At 29.2% G+C, this 21,096-nt stretch overlaps 1 protein-coding gene across 6 annotated transcripts in view; it reads right to left on the reverse strand.

Moving 5' to 3' along the window:
- LOC106458905 (cleavage and polyadenylation specificity factor subunit 6-like) overlaps positions 1-21,096 on the reverse strand; it is an 82,698-nt gene that overhangs the window by 35,069 nt on the left and 26,533 nt on the right. For 3 of the 6 annotated variants that reach the window (XM_022385275.1, XM_022385274.1, XM_022385273.1), the window contains exons 4-10: positions 20,785-20,883; positions 17,749-17,852; positions 15,802-15,867; positions 13,196-13,284; positions 12,181-12,393; positions 8,171-8,367; positions 6,701-6,800 (exon numbers count right to left, since the gene is read on the reverse strand). In XM_022385275.1, coding sequence (XP_022240983.1) covers positions 6,701-6,800; positions 8,171-8,367; positions 12,181-12,393; positions 13,196-13,284; positions 15,802-15,867; positions 17,749-17,852; positions 20,785-20,883 — 868 coding nt within the window. The remainder of the gene's footprint in view (positions 1-6,700; positions 6,801-8,170; positions 8,368-12,180; positions 12,394-13,195; positions 13,285-15,801; positions 15,868-17,748; positions 17,853-20,784; positions 20,884-21,096) is intronic. The other 3 variants (XM_022385278.1, XM_022385277.1, XM_022385276.1) reach the window with 2 other exon arrangements.

Consider the following 21,096-nt stretch of genomic DNA (forward strand, 5'->3'; position numbering starts at 1 on the left):
TTCTGATGCATAAAAGTATTTTAATCTTAAAATGAATATTACTTTGCATGATAGATAGGCAACACGCAAAAATAAAAAATAAAACGACATGAGAAAACATTGCTTTACGAATCTTAAGACTTAATTAAAACTAATTTATATTTTGCATACGAAAGCATTGTAATGTTTACTGATAATCTGCCAAATTTCATTAACATTCACTTATTAATTTAAAAGTTATAGCATGAAAACTAACAAACACAAAATGGATACGAGGTCTGTCCCAGGGACTAAGCCCATGCTGAAAGAGTTAAGAAAAAAATCACAAAATACATTTGAGACTATAAATAAGTAAACACCCTCTAATGAAAAATCTTTTTCAACATTTTCCTTGCACTTTAGCTCTGGTTCTGCCATCTATGATTGGTCTCTAAACCTTTTTCTAGTCTGTTTTCTTTATAAAACAGAGTCTGGGCATGTTAAAACTCAGTTGTAAAACTTTTACCCAATCCTAGTCGAAGGTGTCAATTTCAGTACCATGTTATTCCAGTCACTCTATTTCACGTTTGACAAATCATAGAATGATAAACAAAGCACGTGACAAAACAATGTTTTCTGGACATTTTATTTAGAGGTTGTATTTAGTAGTAGTCAATAGTACTTTTGGCAGTTTATCAGTAAACATTAAAATGCTTTCATACACAAAATATCTAATTCTTTTATTAAGTCTTAAGGTTTGTAAAGTAATGTTTCTCTCATGCCTTTTTTTTTTCTTTTCCCATCTTGCCTATCTGTCATGCAAAGTAATTTTCATCTGAACATTAAAAATACTTTTATACATCAGAATATTTCAAAATTTCACATGCAAAATCTTTATAATGTCCAGATAGTTATCAAACATTTCTTAAAAAAAACTTTATATTTTATCTGTTATTTTCAGTAATTAATCTGTGTATGGCTTCGGTAAATTTGACTGATCTCGCAACCTCCATAAAAAATTAGGAAATTTTGTTTGTTTGAAGTTAAGCCCAAACCTACACAATGGGCTATCAGTGCTCTGCCCACCACGCGTATCAAAATCTGGTTTCTAGCATTTCAAGTCCGCAGACATTCCGCTGTGCTACTGGGGGGCAAATTAGGAAATAAACATAAATTATGCATCTTTCATTCTAGAATGAACACAAATTATAACCTGAAAACATAAATGTGTAGATGAAATAGTTTAAATCTTGTAACATTATAGATTTATATATATTCATTATTTTCATTATATTGACCTTTCACCCGTGCTTGGCAAAAAATACGGAAGTTACAACGAAGCAGCTCACGTGCCCTCATGTTACCATATCAAATTAAATAACACTGACTTTTAATCTATACAAATTAACTTGTCTTGGCTGTGTTTTAGTAGACTAGTATTTTCTAAAATAGTCACATTTCAATTATTATACATTATTTATGTATATAGATTATTGCTCTTTTGAAATAAGTTCTAAAGTTATTTTTCTTAAAACATAGAACAATAAATAAAGAAGTAAGGCAAACAATTACATCCTTTGTACTCGTTGCTGCTTGATGTAAGTTTCTAAGCCTTTAAAAAATTTGCATGAAGAAAACAAGAAACAAAACAAGTATCAAATTGTAGATTATAATTCAAATTTTAGTATTATACATTAGTTAATTTCTTAATTTAAAAGTAAATATTAAAAAAACACAGCAAAACATCAATTTTTGTGTGTCATGTGGTATGTTGAAAGCAGCACTGGTTCAAATTAGATGTTTGTGATGTCAAAATACAAAGTCTATACTTTCGACCAAATTAGAAACTCAAACTATATTGACAAGCTAGAATATAAAATAGGAACCTCTTATCTTTTTTATTTGTTAAGATATTGCTCATGTAATGACTCAAACGCAGTGCCCCCCCACTAACTTCTTTCCATTTTTGGAAATGCTCCCTTATATACACTTATTTCTATATATGACAAGAATAACAAATTGAAAGCTCAGAATGTCCTCTTAGTGGTTTTCTTAGCCATTTTGACATGTTATTGTGTTAATCTCGTTCTTTTCACACAAGATTTTAAATAATAAGGTAAGTCTTCAGTGAATTCACAATTTCATTTTTTAGACCAAAATACAACTTAGTTACTATACTTGATAAATTATAGTGAAATTCTATGGTATCGATATAGTAATTTATGATTTTTTCTATTTAAAATGTTTGTATAAAACCTTTTCACATCCTTCACATGGGAAATTTCATAAGACTTAACAACCTAAGATAAGCAGCAAATGAGTACAAAGTTGTAATTAGAAGAGATAATTGTTTGCTTTACTTTATTTACTATTCTACATTTAAAAAAAAATGTTTAAGAACTTATTTGTAAATAGTATTAATGTATATACATATATAATGTACAATAACTGAAATGTGACTATTTTACAAAATACTAGTCTACTAAAACACAGCCAATACAGGTCATTTTGTAAAGACTAAAAGTCAGTTTTATATTATTTGATACAATATCACAAGTGTACATGTACCTCGTCATTGTAACTTCTGTACTGTTAGCAAGGCATGGCTGGTAGGTCAACATAATAAAAATATTAAAAATGTATAATGTTATGAGATTTAAGCTATTTATACTAAACATTTGTTATAATATGTAGTGATTCTAGAAAGAAAAAGGCATAATTTATATTTATTTCCCAATTTCTTATGGTGTTTACGAGACCCCATAGAGTTAGGGTACAGAAAAAATATAAAGTTTAACCCCATCGGTACAGGTACTCTTTACTGTGCATGACACAAGATTTTAATGTTTTATTAAACTACTTTTTGTTTATGTTATACCAATTAGAATAGCATAAAATCTTAGCTAATAATCCATATTTTAATAGCATACAAGTTTTAAGTTCTTAATTCTAAAAGGAAATATATTAAAAAATCTTGAATTTCCATTATTGCAACGCACACGACACATTTTGTATTAGCATGTCATCATCCTATTTTATCCATCACCCGTTGAAAGTGTAAGAAATTAAACATAAAATATTCTCTATAAAATCATTATTGCTCAAACAGACCATAACTTTTATGGCCTTCAATTTTGTTTTGTTACAGAGCTATCAAAGAGAAAATCAGACCCCTCCTGCCACACCCACCTCTCACTCACAATTGGTTGATAGTTCTCTCTTACGTTTCATTATACATTATTTATAACGAATAGAAAGTCAAGGTTTTCATCTATGAAATGGCGTATTGTATAACATTGTGTTTTGAACAGATATCCGTCAATGTTACTCTGAGTAGCAACATCTTTCCCATAGGAAAGTTAACAACTAGCTTCGATGAATTTCTAACGGCTCTTGTTGCATAATTAGAAAGCCAGGATAATTTTTAGAAGTAAATTTGTCTACTTTTTGCATGTTATTAGTCTATGGTGTATTCTTTGGTGTATTATTTAATTAAATAAAAACTTTTAAGTGCTTTACTATAATCACTAAAAAAAATCAGGCTTAACTCTCATCAACAATCGACGGTCAATTCGACCAACCTCGTAACCACCAAAAAAATAAAAAATCGAAATAAACCTAAATTAACCTTCTTTTTTTTTGTAGTATAACTTCAAATTGTAACATGAAACTACATTCGTTTATCCTAAGTAGCTATAAGTTTGTAACATTATACATCTATTTATAATTAAATTTTAATTGTTTTAATGCCCTTTGAACCGTGACTAACTGCTATCCGTGCCATTATAAGTTGTAAATCACTCGGGGGAATGTGCAGCTCATGTTACGCTATCGAATTACATCACACACAAGCTGCTCGCAGGCGTGCTACGTGAACAATTTTAATTATATTATTATAATTACTTATTTTACCTATTCTAGTCTTAAATAACTTAAAAAGATCTGTACTTTTAATTTTAGTTACTTTTATAATAATAAATATGAAAAACAAGAAATAAAGTACTTACCCAATCTTCTTTTTTCTTGCCCTTTCTTTGTGTAATCCCTAAAACCTCCTAAATGCATTTCAAACGTTTTTTTTACACTAAATCCTTATAGTTTATATGTTATTTTCTCTACCCTAATCTCAAAATGGATTTTGAGATTTTTGAGATGGCGAAAGGTATTTTAATTTCAACATGAAAATTACTTTGCACACAGACTATTCAAAACAAATACTCAATATATTCGTGGACTAAACTTTATTTTATTTTATTAAAAGTACTTCACTAAAAAATACAACTTTTTGTGTGTGAAAGACTTGTAATATCAACTGAAAGACTGCCAAATTTCGTGAAGATATACCCAATTATTAGTTATAAGTATTAAATTTATGTCAACTTTAAATGAGTATAGAAGCTCACATGACTCGGTCCCATGGACCAAGCCAGTGTCAAAAGAGTTAACTGAAAACAAACATTTGAAATGTATTTAGGAGGTTTTGGAGATAACACAAATTATATTTGAGATTTTGGGGATGAACAATAGTTTTTTAGTTATTACATGAAAATCACTTCGTACTTGGACTGGTAAGGAAACAGACTCAATATTTTCACAAACAAATCTATAATAAAAATACTTCATTAAAAAAATTATTTTTTGTGTATGAAAGACTTGTAATCTTTACTAAAAGTCTACCAAATTTTGTGAAGATACACTTACTGCATTAAAGGTTATAGTATAAATATTTAACTCTTGCATATCATACAAAGCCCTTTGCAAAAGGGTTAATCCTATGACTACCAGTGTCATTTTTAAACTCTATATGCATATGGTACTGCATTACATTCAAAATTTAATTAAACCATTTTACTATCAATATATGTCAATGAAAGTAACATTATAAGGTGTTATAATTTTCAGTTTAAGTTATCTAAGTTTTAATTACTTTGTTTCAAAGAAAACCTTTCAAAAAATTTTTACACTGCAGTTTTTGTGTCACATCATACAAGCTTTGAAAAATATCAACTTTAGCAGCCTCATGAACTGGCAATGTACAGGAGCTTCTACATGCTAACTACATGTTGGTGACCTAATTGAATTCTACAACTGTATTCACTGGGAAAAAGAAGTAAATTTTCAAATCCTTGATGGCTGCCCTGCCCACCTTCTATACTTTGCCTTTAGACATATAACATACATGTAGTTAGTTGATGCAAGTGTATACAGTCATTATAAAGAGCTCAGCTTACACTATACTCTACCAATGGTTAATTTGAAATTGGCACACAATTTACCTTATGGTATACATGTAACTGCCATTTATTTTGTTGCCTGCTTGATCTACTACAGCACACACAGTGTTTTCTTACCTAAATATGCTAAAGTTAGAGAGACAGTTAAATTTTCTTTATATCTTACTTTTATATTTTAGTTAATTATGTATTATGTGTGTTTTAAAAACCATATTTTAACAGTTTAATCATTTCTATTAATTTAACTTGTTGCCCGGATATTGTAAGGTTATAAACAAGATGGCATGTATAAGCGTCATCTTGTTTCGGCAATGTGTGTCTCGGGGGAGTCTGCCAAAATACCTTCATAAATACGTGTAGACATCATTTAACCTATGGGCATAAAAGATAACAGACGAAGAATTTGAAAGGAAAATTAAAACTCAAAAATAAACTAAGTGAAATTATGCATAAAAGAAAAAAGTGACTATTCTAGTGGATTTTTACAAAGAGTTGAAAGGTATGTACATATTTCCATTTGTTAATTTTAAACATTTCAATGAACTGTATGTTGATCATAATAGTTAGTGATATAGTACAGAAAATGGAAAATAAAATATAAATATTTTCCTTAAAAAACTTTGATATTCATTTATGAGGTTCTACAGATTATACAAATAAAATGAGAACACTGTTAAATAAAAAATATTATTTTTTATACCTCATATAAAAATCAACTTGCAGGTGAACTATTCAAAGTGCAAGTGCAAATGACTACATTGAATAATTTTTTTTTTATTAGATATAGAAAAAATCAAAATTCAATGTTTATTATTCTGAAACTACAAAATTTCAGGAATGTTCTTGTCATGTTTTAAACAATTTCATCCACTAGTTTTATTTTTGGAATGAAATATGACTAGAGTGATGTTACTTACTAAAAAAATTAGTAGCCAGTAGTCATAAGGTTAAAAGCTTATCGAATTTTGTGAATATACACTTATTATATTAAATAATACTTATGCTCTTATAGTACCTATTGATTAAAAGGTCAGTCAAAGAGACCAAGCCTGTAGGGGACCTTTGAGTAAATGGCCATGAAATTCTGTACTTGTATTACCCTTATTCTATTACTCATCTTCAAATTTAATTATTACAGTCATGACTGTGAAACTGAAAAACTTTTGAAGCTATATTATATTTATTTCTCTGTAATGTCACTGATATAGAATTAAGCCCTAAAATGTGCAAGATTTTTAACAGCTAACTCTTTCAAACAAAAATAATTAAGGACATTGTTTCATTAAAACAACCATAATGACACCAAACCCTTGCCTTTACAAAACTGTATCAAACTTCTTGGGTTTTGTTTATCTTACTTCCTGTTCAATACTCTAAACCACAAACTCAAAAAAATTATGGTAAATGAAGAATAAGTTAGACTAAAAAAAATTATGGAATATTATAGAACAAGAATTAATTCAAAACTTAAAAAAAAATCCATAATAAATATTCAAAACATTTTTTACCAGGAGGTCTATCCCATTCATTTCGAAGTGGGGGTGGGCCACGGGTGTCCGGAGGAGGTGGTCCTCTTGGACCAGGTAGTGGTGGCCCATGAGGAGGAGGCTAAAGTAAATAATGATTAATAAAATCTATATTTCTAAACCCACAATGTCATATAAATTTCAGCTTCTTCTGTTCTTATCACCTAAAATTATCTTGCAAATAGCCAAAAATGATTTATTTGATTAAAATCATGAAAAACATAAATTTGCATTATTACTTGAAAACCCATTAAAATCATTCTGTGCTCTTTACATTTTATTCCAAATACAAGGGAACAACTGTGTACATAAGTAAGAAGTTAGAATTTCTCATGCTTAAATATAAACAGAATAATTCAATTCATAAATTATAATAGCCAAAATATGTCTAAAATAATGTTGAAACTCAATATCTACACAAGTTTTTTTCAGTACTGCTTTTTTTCATTGTCACAGGCATTGTTTGCCAAGGGAAAATGTGACATTTAAAATTAAAAAATGTTCTTGTTATAGTTAATTTTAGACAGAAAACCAAAAACAGTTTAAAAGGCAACTTATCATCATTTAACACACTTTAATTGTGTAAACGTACCAAATTATAGTCAGTGGTTAGTATAACATTAGAAATCTAATATGCATTGCAACGGGAATAAGCAGAAAACTGTTAATGTGGGTGGAAGTTTATACAAATTTTATGACTGAGACTTTGCAAATGTGAAAATCATATGGCAGAAAACTACTTTCAAACATAAACATTGCAATTCCCTCAATTAGAAGCTTCAGGTTACACTTGCAATTCATATTCTCACTGCCCATACTACAAAGGATATTGCAGTTGTTATAAATCTTTATTTTATATTTATGTATATAGACATTCTAATTTGCAGGAGAACTTGCAAAAGCAGTGTTCAAAAACCAGTATCAAGAGTTACTATTCAAGCAAATCTCACTGAAATGCACAGAAAAATTAACTTTTTTAACCAACTTCACATCAACATGATCAAAATAAAAACGATGGATGTTTACATTTTGTCTGGAGAGGGTATTGTGGTATACAAACTTTTTGTATGTGTAACTAAATTGATTATAAAAGTCATTATAACATGTCTGACAACTAATTATAAAAGAAATTCATTTTTATTATTTAAACATTTTGCCATAATGCCAGTTGAAGGGTTCGAAGGTCAGAAAAGATATGTAAACCAGAGTGAAGCAAAAAATTATCTAGTACTGTGAAAATAAAAGATGAATCTGGACTATTTAAGAAGGGTTTTAAGTTTTGTTTTCATTAATGTATTACAACATGTTCTATAATCCATGAAAAGTGCATACAAGCCACAATAGGGTCAAAGACCATTAAAGCTTCTTACATAAATAAAAATGAATAAATTGAAAATCTTATTGAGTCTAGAATTTAAGGAGAGCAAGAACACATTAAATGCTAAATCTTACCACTCTGATATTTCCAGGTAATACTGGAGGTGGGCCACCATGACGAGGTGGTGGAGGTCCTTGCATGCCTGGTGGTGGTGGAGGCATTCCAGGATGTCCCACCATTGGTGGAGGACCAGGTCTTGAAGGTGGAGGGCCTTGTGGATGATGCATCTGTGGTGGAGGGGGACCTGTTCCCCATAGTTGAGGGGAACATCCTTAGTGAGAAATTTGTTAACTTATCATTATAAATTAATGATATTCAATCAACTGTTTGTGTCCACTCAGAGTATGTGATACTTTTTAATTTAAAAACAAGGTTTTTCTCCATAGGAAGCAAACATTACATGATTAAGCACACAGGAAACTATTGTTGATGCAAAGTTTCTCTAATGATTATTACAAACTAATAAAGTGCTTACCACAAAGTGCAAAAGGTGTTACTTAGCTTAGAACCATTCACACATCCTTACAGCAGAAAATGAAATAAAATCTGCAATTTTATTACAACACTCAAAATTAAAACATACGTCTATAGTATATGTAATTCAGATGCATTTAGTGTGTTATATTCAGCTTTCGTGGCAAATATATGACAAGTTCATAAGAGAGTATTTATTATTATTTTCAAACTAAACAGCACCTTGTGTTAATGTTTGCTAAATGGCCAGGTCAGAAACCCTATAAATATGGGTATAACCATTACTAATTTCCAACTATTGACCAAATGGAAGGCAGCCAGTTAATACCACCTGCTGTGAAAGGGCTTTGTGCCACATTCAACCAAATAATGAGATACTGACATTTTTAAAACCTGCCAACAGTTTAAAGTATTGAACATGTTCAGTGGTAGTGTATATGCTGATTCTTGAGAAAAGCTAAGAAAAAATATAAAAAATAAGTATAGGGCACCTGATAAATCACATTATCCTAGCCATTCTTTTAGTTATTGTATTTTATGAATGTGGCATGATAAAATCCACAATTCAAGATCAATGTCATCTGAAGCCTGTAAGTTGTGTAGTAGCTATGGCCCCCTTCCCCCAAAAACATATTTCTACATTTTCTACTCAGAATATTAAATATTAAAAAACCTTGATTTTATTGTTTAACCCTATAATCTCAGCTTGGTCAAAGTGGCATTAAAACATAGTTTATGATTCAAGGTTTTATATTATCTAAACTTTAATTTCTTAATTTCAAAAGGAAATATTTAAATAAATTCTGAATCTTCACTTCTCTGTGTCATGTAACACATCTGCCCTTTCAATTTTCCTTTAGTTTTTCTCTACTTACCTATTTAATTTCAGTAATATATTTATGGATTTGAGAGTATCAAACCAATTAGAAGCACAAAGTATAGATATCAGCAGGCCATAATATAAAATTAGAACCTCCCATCTTCTTGATTTTCTGATATACCATTGAATTATCACACTTGCCATCCAAGGTACCTCCCATCTCTTCATGCTTTTGAAGCCACTTACTTACTCATGCTTACTTGTCAAGTGAACATGTTTATAACCAATAGAAAAAGCATTTTGTAAACTGTATAAATCTAAAGATTGTATGATTATCTTTCACTGTCAAAGCTATTATTTTTTAAGAACTTGATGTGCGTAGACTAAATGTTAGTGTTCCAAGCAGTAATGAAATTTTTTAAACCTTTCTATAGCTTAGTTAGAAAGCCAGAAAAAACATAGTAGTTTTGAGACATTCTTATTCAAGTGCCTGATATTTGTTTTCTAAAATGTATATTTCAAAGCTACATGAATTATTTTCAAACCACCAAGATAGATAGATTAAAAAATAAAGTTACAAGAGCAGGGCTAAGGTAAGTGCTAAATTTATTGTATTTTTTATGTTATTTTCATTTACTGTTTCACTTTTTTTTTTAACAAAAGTATAAAAATTAAAAACTTATTATGTTAGATTACAAAACATAGATGAAATAGAATTACATAAAGTGTTTTGTAATCACTCTTCAAGGAACATATTTTAACACTGCATGATGAACTTGATAGTTTATTTATCTTAAGCTCTCCACTCTCCTGTTGGATGATTCATTGCTTGTCTTGATACCAAGAGAGAGAATGTGAAGAACAATAAAACCATAGGATTAAAGGAAAACAGAGGTGAGAAGGTGAGAAGCTAAGGTTATTAGGAAAATAATTGTAACTGTCTGTTACAATCTAGTCATTCTAGAAAGAAAAAAATATTTTATTTCATATTTTTCAGCTTTTCATTTCTCTTTACATTAATGTTTTTGTTAAAGTTAGTGTTAAGATAGAGAGAATAAGATATAAGGTATGGTTTTACAAAAAAACTTTTGATATTCACTTAGGAGGTTCTAGAAATATAACTACTTTGCTAAAGATTCTGTTTTTTTTTGTTTTTTTTTTGCTGTGTACAACAGACTTGTAAGTTTACTAGCTTACCAAATTTCATGTATACCTAATATATTTGAAATTATAGTCAATGTTGCTATGTATAGCTTTCACATAGGGTTAACATATCCTCACAAAAATAAAGAATTACAATTAAGCAGAAGGCCAAACACACAGGCATAGGGCCCAGACCAGAAAGAAGCCCATGAAGGCACTATAATGATCAATGTCATTTTTAAATTCCTTTCTACACATGTTACTGCATTACATTAAAAAATTAAGTAAACCACATTACTAACAATGTATTTTAATGAAATTACTATTATCAAGTGTGTTATAATTAAAAGTTCTATTTTATCCAAGTTTTTATTCCTTTATTTCAAAAGAAACCTATAAAATATTATTTAAAACATGAGTTGTGATATCTCTCATTATGCACTCACAGTTACAAATCTCAAATTTAAGAGCTGGTATAGAAGAAACTCAAGTAGAAACTTTTACCTCGTAACTCCAACTCTTGACTGATTTGAGATCTAATTACAACCAAAGCTAGTGAGGGCTCCCTCTTGTTTTTATTTAAATTTTATTATTCAACCTATCAAGTTTCCAATTTTTATATTTTAGTTACTTTTATAACAATAAATATAAAGAATATACAAAAAACAAAAAATTTAGTACTTATGTTTCAGCTTGTTTTTTTGTCATAGGAAAGATGAAGTAGATGAAGAAACTTAAGCCTACTTTTATGTAACAACGTTGGTAGTTCATAAAATAATTTTTATAAATTTCAAAAATGCAATTCATTACAAAATTATATCACAGCAAAAAAAAACCAGAAATTCCTATAATTTAACTATATTCTTAACTAAGCTATAGGTGGATTAAAAAAAACCTCATCAAGCCGAACTCCAAAGGCAGTAAACAATGAAACTAAACCAAATTATATCAAAACCTGGCATATATATGAGGTAGTCTCATCGACATTCGGTAAATCAGAATTTTCTCTTTCTGTTGGTTATAATTAACCCAATAGCAAATTTCAGGGAAAATTACAAACATTTTTTGATAGAAAAAAAAGGATGTGAATGAAGGGGCATGACATGTGGGTTTGACTTTCTTCTACATGCATCAGTAAAGCAAGAAGCTGGGAAACTACAACTTTACATTATGGCTTAGCAATATCTATAGCATGTGTGTAATTTTCACCAAACTCAGATCATATAAAAGTACAAGAAAAATTTAAAATGGGCAATTCAGAGCAAAGAACTGTCATGTATTACAGAGAAGTGAAAACTGAGAATTTACTTAATATTTTCTCTTGAATTTAAGAAATTAAAACTTATATAATAATACTATTTTATTTAAAAACTATGTTTTGATGCCTAGTTTATTTATATGATTAATAATAAAGTCGTTTAATTAAATTCTGAAAGTAACTCTGTAAAAAAGCTATTACATCACACTGACTCCACCATAAATATGGGGTTAATAGCCATTAAAAAGTACCAGTCAATATAAACATTTCAAGAGTTTAAAAGAAAGAAAAATTATTTTTAAAAAAATGATATATCAACTAATTTAGGTATAATATGATGAAAAAGAGAAATTCAAAGTTTTTAAAATTAAATCATTATGAAACAGTACCTTGATTAAATTGTGGTGGTGGCCCCTGTGGAGGTGGTGGGCCCACAGGAGGTCCATGATGCCCATGCATATGCTGCTGAGGTGGAAAATTAGGTGGGCCATTACTTCTTCCTCTATTCATTCCTGATGGACCTCTATCTCCCCTTGACTCTCTCTCTCTCATTCCACCACCTGGTGGTCCTGCTCTACCCATCCCCTCCCGACCCATGTTTCCTGGGTAAAATGGTAAAAAAGCAGTTTTGCTTAAAAATCAACAAAACCGTTAATATTGAAAAGCTTGATGAGAAAAAGTATATAATGAATGGAAATTTAATTTTCTTTAAAAGGTTGCAAAAAAAAGTTTTAAACAAGAATATAAAACCTACTCATTCATTATCAACTACATAAAATAAATTAATTTTATTGAGAGGTTGTACAGCAATATGGATAACTTTTTAGCAATTTTCAAACATTAAAGATAGCATCATCTTAAAAAAACTTTTTAATCTTTAACTTTCTTCTACAAGCCAATAATTTAAAAGCATCTTTCATTAACACCTTTAGTGCCGATCAGAGATTGGGCTAATTCTATCAGTCATTACAAGCAGTTCTCCTTACATATTATTAAACAGAAAATAATATACTTCAATTTCAGAGTTTAAACAAATCACCTGTAAGATATGAAAACTTAAAATACGTTGTTGTTCTTAAAACAACAAACAAATACCACACACTTTTTTTCAATCAGCTTGGTGAAGTTGATCTTATTGAGATTAACTACCCCCACCCCAAAATACACACATATATAATTGAAAAAATATATTTAAACACTAAAAACTTACATGCTTAGAATTGTTAAACAAGCACAGGGAGGATGAACTGTTGAAAAATGACTGATATTCTATAGATATCTTTAAAACTTCAAGTTCAAAATAAATATTTAATGAAAATATCTTAAAGTCAGTAAAAATTAAGAAAAATCGTATATATTTCTCGATATCTTTACATGTAAAACAGAGGGAAACTTTTCACATACCTGGAGAGGGTTTTCTAGCTTGCATTTCAAAATGATTCAAACTCTGCTTATTGTATGGTGTTACAACTGGATTTTGTCCATGAAGTTCCCTGGGAACAGATGAGAGATAAGAAAAGAGAGGAGGTACTTTTTTCTATAGCTAAATACCTATTTATAAAAACACAAAATATTTCAAGAACTCACAAAAATTAGGGTCAACCAACTTTCTGGATGCCACAGTTCCCACAATTTTCAAATTCTAAATTCCATGCTAATATATTAATTTTTTATGACACTTTTACACTCACAAACAATCATTTTCATGGTCAGTAGGCTATGCGATCACAAAAGTCTACTTTTAAATAGTTTCTTTTCTTAATACTGTTACTAAATTCTAATCATTTTATATCTTACATTTTAACTAAAAATTTGTGAAGGAAGACCCACTTGAGTGGATAGCAAGCCAGCCTTTTTAAAAAGCATAACTAAGATCAAATTCCATCCCTACTGCCAATAAAAATCCGTCTCACAAGTTCGCTGAAGATAACAGCAGATTAGTAGCCAATACATACAAATATAAACTAATTAGTCATTAGTAACTAGTCATAGAATAAAAAATAAATATCAGGATATAAAAGTCTGTTTAGTTTAGATGTTATTGATTGATTTATTTTTATCATAAAGCAGATGATTATAGGAGGTTTTGTTAATAATTCATTAATGTTGAGACTACTGAACGTCACGTGCACTACACTGACATCGGGAATATAGAAATCGGCCAGATGATTAAGTTATAAAGATATAAATAGTGTAAGATGAGCAAAAACATCAAACAGATAATAGCAGAAGAAAGTAAAGTTACAAAATGAAAGGTTTGGTGTGAAGTTGACTACCGTAGAAGTGCTAGGCATAACATTTAATATGTTGGTGTAGACTAACACTAGAAAAGAAGATAAAAATAACTTATTCCATCAAAGTGTGGTTCTAAAGTAATTGAATCAGCCTGAGAGTACTTTGACAGAAGAAACACAGGATCTTCAAAAAAAAATGAAAGAAGACCAAACAATTATGGTAACTCGCACCACAATTGTAAGTGAATCACACACAGAATACTAGTGTGATAGTAATAGAAGATAGTTTGGCTTGTCAACTGAATAGGCCCAAGTGGAAGGAGAGAACTACATATAGTGTTTATTATATGTCCATAACATCTGTAGTGTTGAAGAATTTGTTGTACAAAAGTTTAACTTGTTCCGAATATATATAACGATAAATGAATTTATGGCTAACAAGTCACAGACACCTACAGTATAAAAATCCTAAGCCCAACAACAATATAGTATATATTAATACTATCGAGAAATATAAGTAAAAGAATTTATAACATATATTCCCAATTGTCAAAATATAAGGCTGACAATAAACAATTAAACTCAGGTAATCTTATAAGCTACTAATTGTGAAAATGATCACTGCAACTCTACATCACATTTAATATTCAGCCTGCAAGTCAAAAATACATTTTTGATGAGTTGATTTTAAAATAAGGTTTTCTGGTACTCTTTTTTTTCAGAATTCTGAATAGAGATTTGAACTCCTTGCAACATCAGGAATCTGAATTGTCTATCAGCATGGTCAACATTGCACTAGTTACTAGGCTATGAAGTAGTAAAACCCATACCTCCATCCAACCTTCCAAACAAAACCAAACATGTGGAAAAATACAAAATCAAATTTTTTCTTCAATTTTTCTAGGTTAACAGACCTAACCCTTTATTGAAACACCCCTCTATATTTCACCCAAGTCCCCAAATTTCATTTCATTAACTCGCAGACTAGGTGTTAACTCTATGGATACAGGTGGATCAAAGTGTATGTCGCACCACTTTTTTTCTTTCTATAACATCACGTTTAACTCTTTCAGCACTGTCTCGGTACCAGGGACTGACCTCGTAACCATTTTGTGCTTGTTAGTTTTCATGCTATAACTTTTAAATTAGTTAGCAAATGTTAATGAAATTTGGCAAATTATCAGTAAACATTATATATATTTTTTTTTTATTAAGTCTTAAGGTTTGTAAAGCAATAATTTTCTCATGTCTTTTTTCTTTTCACATTTTGCCTATCTATCATGCAAAGTGATATTCATTTTAAGTTTAAAAATACTTTTATGCATCAAATTCAATATTCTTTGTCTTTTAAGAAATGTCTATAATTCTCTCAGATATCTACTGGGCACATTTATAATGATTAGGATGAGTATATTCTGCTCTACACGAATCAGACAATTGTTGTGAGTACAGCATATAGTGAGTACAAAAAGCTTCATTTGTATTATGTTGTTACTCAGAGCAGAATGGAATTTTTAAAACCTACTTTGTATTACTGCAAATATTCATAATTACAGCATTCCGTACTACCAAACTATCATTTCATCTCTATCAGCATTGTATATATTAGACCACTGAGAGATCACAGAATATCTTTAAATGTATTTAAACTCTGAAGTATGATGTACACAATATATGCAGTAAAGCTAAAAACTTTTGTTAGTATCTTTAAATCTGAATCATAATTCAGAAGATACTAACTTTAATGGTTAAAGAATTATATCATTGAAAACTTACTTTTTTGGGAGTTTGTCCATAACAATTCTAAAGGAGTTTTCAGATCCCAGTGTAACCACACAAAATCTAGAAAAGCACATTTAAATAAAAAAACTGAACTTAAAAAAATATCATAAGCAAAATAGATATTAATACTAATTATTTTTGGCTGTCTTTCTTTACTGGATAAAAAGATTTGGCAAAATTTCTGTTTGATTTGTAATAACATTATAAAATTAATTTTTTTAAATTATCTTTAACCTCTTTCTTATAATTTCTCTTACATACTTCTTTCAAAAAAAGTTCATAAAATTTTATATTAATTAAATTTTAAACTAAAGAAATAATGATGCAATCTACTAAATCCCTGAGGTATACATGTGTGTGCGTGTGTGTGTGTGTGTGTTTGTGGAGCTTCTAATACAGAATGAACTACGACATTCAAATATTTTACAAATGTTTTTACAATGGGGTAAATAGTACATGATCTCTGAGAATTTGTATTGTATTTTTTAAAACACTGATGTCTCCATTTTTTACCCATATTTCATAGTGAAAATACTTAATTATATTGCATGACACTTAGAACAGTCTTTTTAAATAATATCAAGTTTTGTCTTAAAAAATAATATATTAACTAATATTACTTTATCATATTCTATGTTGCAAAAATTTCCAAACTTTTGTTGGAAGACACCCTTCTGAAAAAACCTTTAAAATACTTTTTTATTTTAGAATTTCAATTTATTATATTAATTAGAAAGTTTCATTTCATATATCTAGTAAGCTTAAACTTGATTGATATTTATTAATATATTTATTTTGCTGATTTCAGTAGTAATAAATTCCAGCTAAAAAATCATAAAAACACTACACAAACTGATAAACACGTATTGATGGCCCAGAAGCTGAAATTTCAAAATGGAGATAGGTCAAACTAGGTAACAATACTTTGCTAATAATATCTTGGTCAAAATCAACTTATATGTGATATATATACTTTTTTCCAATAAATTATAATTTCTTTTACATATCTCTGTTATATGCCTCCAATAAATTAAATAACATATAATAAACAAGGATTTAAGTGACATCTGTGTCACCAGATTGATGTATTGTCATAGAATACTATTTCTATATATTTCAAATAAATATAATTTAACACAAACATTTTCAGGGATGAAAAGAGCACTTAAATAAACTATATAAAAAATTACAGATCTGTGGTTTGTTCCTAAACTCCCCACCACATTCCACCGTTCTTCTCTGTATGAACTAGGTCTTTCCCATAAAACAATAAACTATGTCTTGCATCACTATTTTCAATTTACATTGATGTAAGTAGTTTATACTTTACTCTATCTAATAGTATTTACATTTTGTCTGTAGCTGTTTTGCAAGCTGAGTTTCGTTAGTAGGTGTTTAATCACCTGTTATGAGATCATAAAAGGGTCAGAATTGAACTGTACTAATAACATTCACAGAAAGAGAAGGAAAACAACATGAGAACATAACCCTGATAACAGTTGCTCAGCAAATATAAACCAATGCTTTGGGATGACCAAAACAATTCTAAAAAAATCTATACAGGTATTGTTTACAGATGAGACTCCTCAAATGGAAATTTGAACATTTTTTTTAATTTTTCTTTGCAACTTACATAAATCTCACCAAATGACAAAATATCAATTCTGAAATAGCTTTGAAAGATTATTTTTACATAAAGTTTAAAATTTGATATCTGAAAGGTGCTCCCTAACCCAGAAAGGGTTAGTAAAAAAATATATTCCATTAAAAATCAAATTTTCCTGATTGTATACTTACAGTTTTAATATAAAATACAATGCTAAAACCTACCAACGAGATTATCCCAAGTCTTTTTTTATTTACTTAAATACAATTATATAACAGAATCATTAGCATTTATTTTTATATCTTATATAAAACTCACAATTCCATATTACTTACCCCTTTGATTGTCCATTGGCCCGATTTTCATAAAATTTGACATCTAAAACATCGTTTACACCAAGGCTGTTGATGGCATCAATAACATTTTGGTCTGTAGTCCACTGAAAATCCAGCAAAACAATTAGATTATATTGCTTCTTCATATCAAAATAAGAAACACTTGCAATAAACATAACAGAGAAATCATAATTAATACATTTCAATATAACTGAAAAAACTTAATGATGCTGCAGATTCTTTTTTGCATCAACAAATCAAATACTCCCTCTCCCAAACTATATTTACAGGAAAATCTTTGGGTTGCACCCAAATACAATACAATTTCTTTGTTTTATACTCTGTAGTCACAAATACTAAATTTGTAAAATAAGATTGTATTAATTTAATATCAATTGTCTTTATAACTCAGAAACTTGCTGCGTTCAAAATTTATGACAATACATACAAGTTTGCCATTATAAGTAGGTGCAATTGTCTACAATAATGGTATCTGTGAAGGTAAGGAAATGCTATAAAAAAATAATTTTACATTCAAATTGTATGTTAGAATTTCACTTTTGTTCAAAAATTTCATCATTTTCCTAAGCATATGCTGGTGGGGATGAGTTATATCTAATGTATATTTTCATCAAGGTGTGAAAAATGTTGATTAGGGTCAATATTGCCGTCTGACGGCAATAATGAAAAGTATCCCCTATAAAATAAAAAAGAAATGACTGCAACTATTAACACAAACACATATGATTATTTATTTGAATGACACAGTAAATGATACACATCTTTAAACAAACAGCCTAACAGCTTGAATAAAAGTTTATTCATGTGCAAGACTTGTGCATGAGAATATTAAACTATCTGATGCTGTATCACAAGAATAAAATAAAAAGAAAAGATGTTCAAAGATTGATGCTCTTGCACTGGAGTTGTCAAACTGTTCTGAATACTGGAAGGTGCAATGGAACCATTTTAGTGCCTAATAACTGTTAACCTATATGTTTTGCAAATATGCTGTACATTTAATTTAAATTATGCAAGAATTACAAAATCATGTTAGAAATAACAATATAAATATGAACAGAACTTCATGACAAGGTAAGACAACAAGTCTTAAAAATAACATTTTATTTTTGTCAAAATATTTTTAAATGTTTAAAATGGTGTATGGAAAATTATATATATATATATATTTACATGTGCATGTAAAGTAAGTAAAACAGTAACAGAAGTATTGTTATTCATTATCAATAACAAATAAAAACTGTCTCCAACTGCTCTGTGAATGTTATTAATCCAATAGCTTAGCTACTAACTCATAAGGATTGTACAAAATTTCATAAAGGCATAAAAAGTTATCACAATTGGGCTTTAGGACATATTGAACATTTTTAGATAGGGAAAGGAAAATAAACTGGTATAATATTTTTCAAATTTAATAGAAAGTTAAATTTTAATGTATTACAGTGATTTAACTCTTTTGATACCCAGATAAATAAAACTTGCCTCTAAGGAAAAATTGCACTATTGAATTAACTGTGCAAAATAAACTTGTAGTTGGCTTACCACACATAAAATATTTTAATATCACAAATTTTGATTTCATGTTGCTTTCAATGTACCTCGACAAATTTATTGATGTTTAAGAATTTCTTGAATTTTTTTCTAGATACAAGATGGTACTCATAAAACCATTGGAGAATAGTTATGAGTTTTTATCAAAATATAACTCATTTGTCATTGTTACTTTTAAAATAATTGTAGATTTATAAACTTAGTTACTATTTTTCAGCTTCAGTTGTCATGATGTGATGTAATTGCCAATATCTCAGCTTCATGAAGCTGAATCTAAACACAATTTTTCTATTCCTTTGAATTGTAAGAGCAATAATGTTTTCAATTCAGCAGCAATATGTGTAAAGGTTATAAGGGTGACAAAAGTTTAGCTTGGTGATACATTGTTAGAAGAAAGGTGTCTGTGAACAATTTCCACTCCCATTACAGTCCTGATATTTTTAAGTTTGTAAAAAACTTGCTTTGTCAGTTTATACTTCATTTGAATTATATTAAAGTAAGATGGAGAGATAAACCATTTCTGTGGAACAAGATGAGGTAGGCTTAATCAAATCATTTCGTACTTGATCCTATCAAGTTTCATTCTGCAGACAATGCCACTGCATTAGGCCTTATTGGCCTAAGCAGCTTCTTGAATGGGCAAAGAAACTCGCAAAAATGAAATGTAGAAACAAGTTTATAGAAGCATATGAAACAGATTTAAAATACATTAAATGAAACCTGATCAACAGTTTAACAAAAAAAGTTAGCTTGCTTATAATTTTGACATAAATGAATTATTTTTATTGTACACTCGTTACTGTAAACAGTCAAACTGCATAACTTGTTTTTCAAACCAAAACAAGGTACAGTTTTATGATAAAACTTAATATTAAATGTTTAAAGTATGCAGGAGGACATCAACCTCATTAATTACAATCTACAAGAACATTTTTGATCATTTCTTTAAAAAAATTATTATAATGAAATCTTGTCATGAAATATGAAAGCTGTGAATACACACATCACATACAAAAATAAGATATTTTATTTTAAAAAGCTACATAATTTGTAGGAAGTAATTCTGAAATTCCAAACAATTTCATCCAGTAATTTTGTACATTGTACTAACAAACCATACAACAGTACACTGAATTGACACATGTGGGTCTCAAAGAGTTAAGCTGAACATTTGTAAAATTCTTTGTTTCAGCTTCTATATAAACAAAGTGTTATCCCTAAAGTGTATTGAAAAAATTCTAACCAATACAGTACTCTCCAATAAAGACCTATGAATAAGCTTATTTGTTTAAACTAAGTCATCTGTATTCCACAACAAGTCAGTTTCAAGACCATTGCAGTCTGTCAAATGTACATTTAAAGGCAGTGATGTAACTAAGTCTCAAAAGAAGCTGGGTAAAAATTACAGCAAAATACATGGAAATTAACTTTGATTAGTGTTATTTTCTGGTAATCCAAACTTACCCATGTGAGGTTACCCACATAAATAGCCACACGCTTAGTAGGAGGTCCACCACTTGAAGATACAGATCTTGTAGAAATTCCATCTTGGTTTACCCCAAACTAAAACGTGGACATAACAAAGTTATTCTGTGGTCAGAAAAATCATTTAGCCACTTCAACTAAAATCATGCAATCAGCTTTACATATATATATATATAGAGAGAGAGAGAGGATTATTGATATCTATTTAGTACTTTCCTTTTCCATCGTAGTTTCGTTTTCCTTCGTTTGGAACAAAGAAGTACGTAAGTACCTTACCTTATAAATAAAGTA

Source organism: Limulus polyphemus, unplaced genomic scaffold (assembly GCF_000517525.1).
Source record: "Limulus polyphemus unplaced genomic scaffold, Limulus_polyphemus-2.1.2 Scaffold532, whole genome shotgun sequence".
Classification (NCBI taxonomy): Eukaryota; Metazoa; Arthropoda; class Merostomata; order Xiphosura; family Limulidae; genus Limulus; species Limulus polyphemus.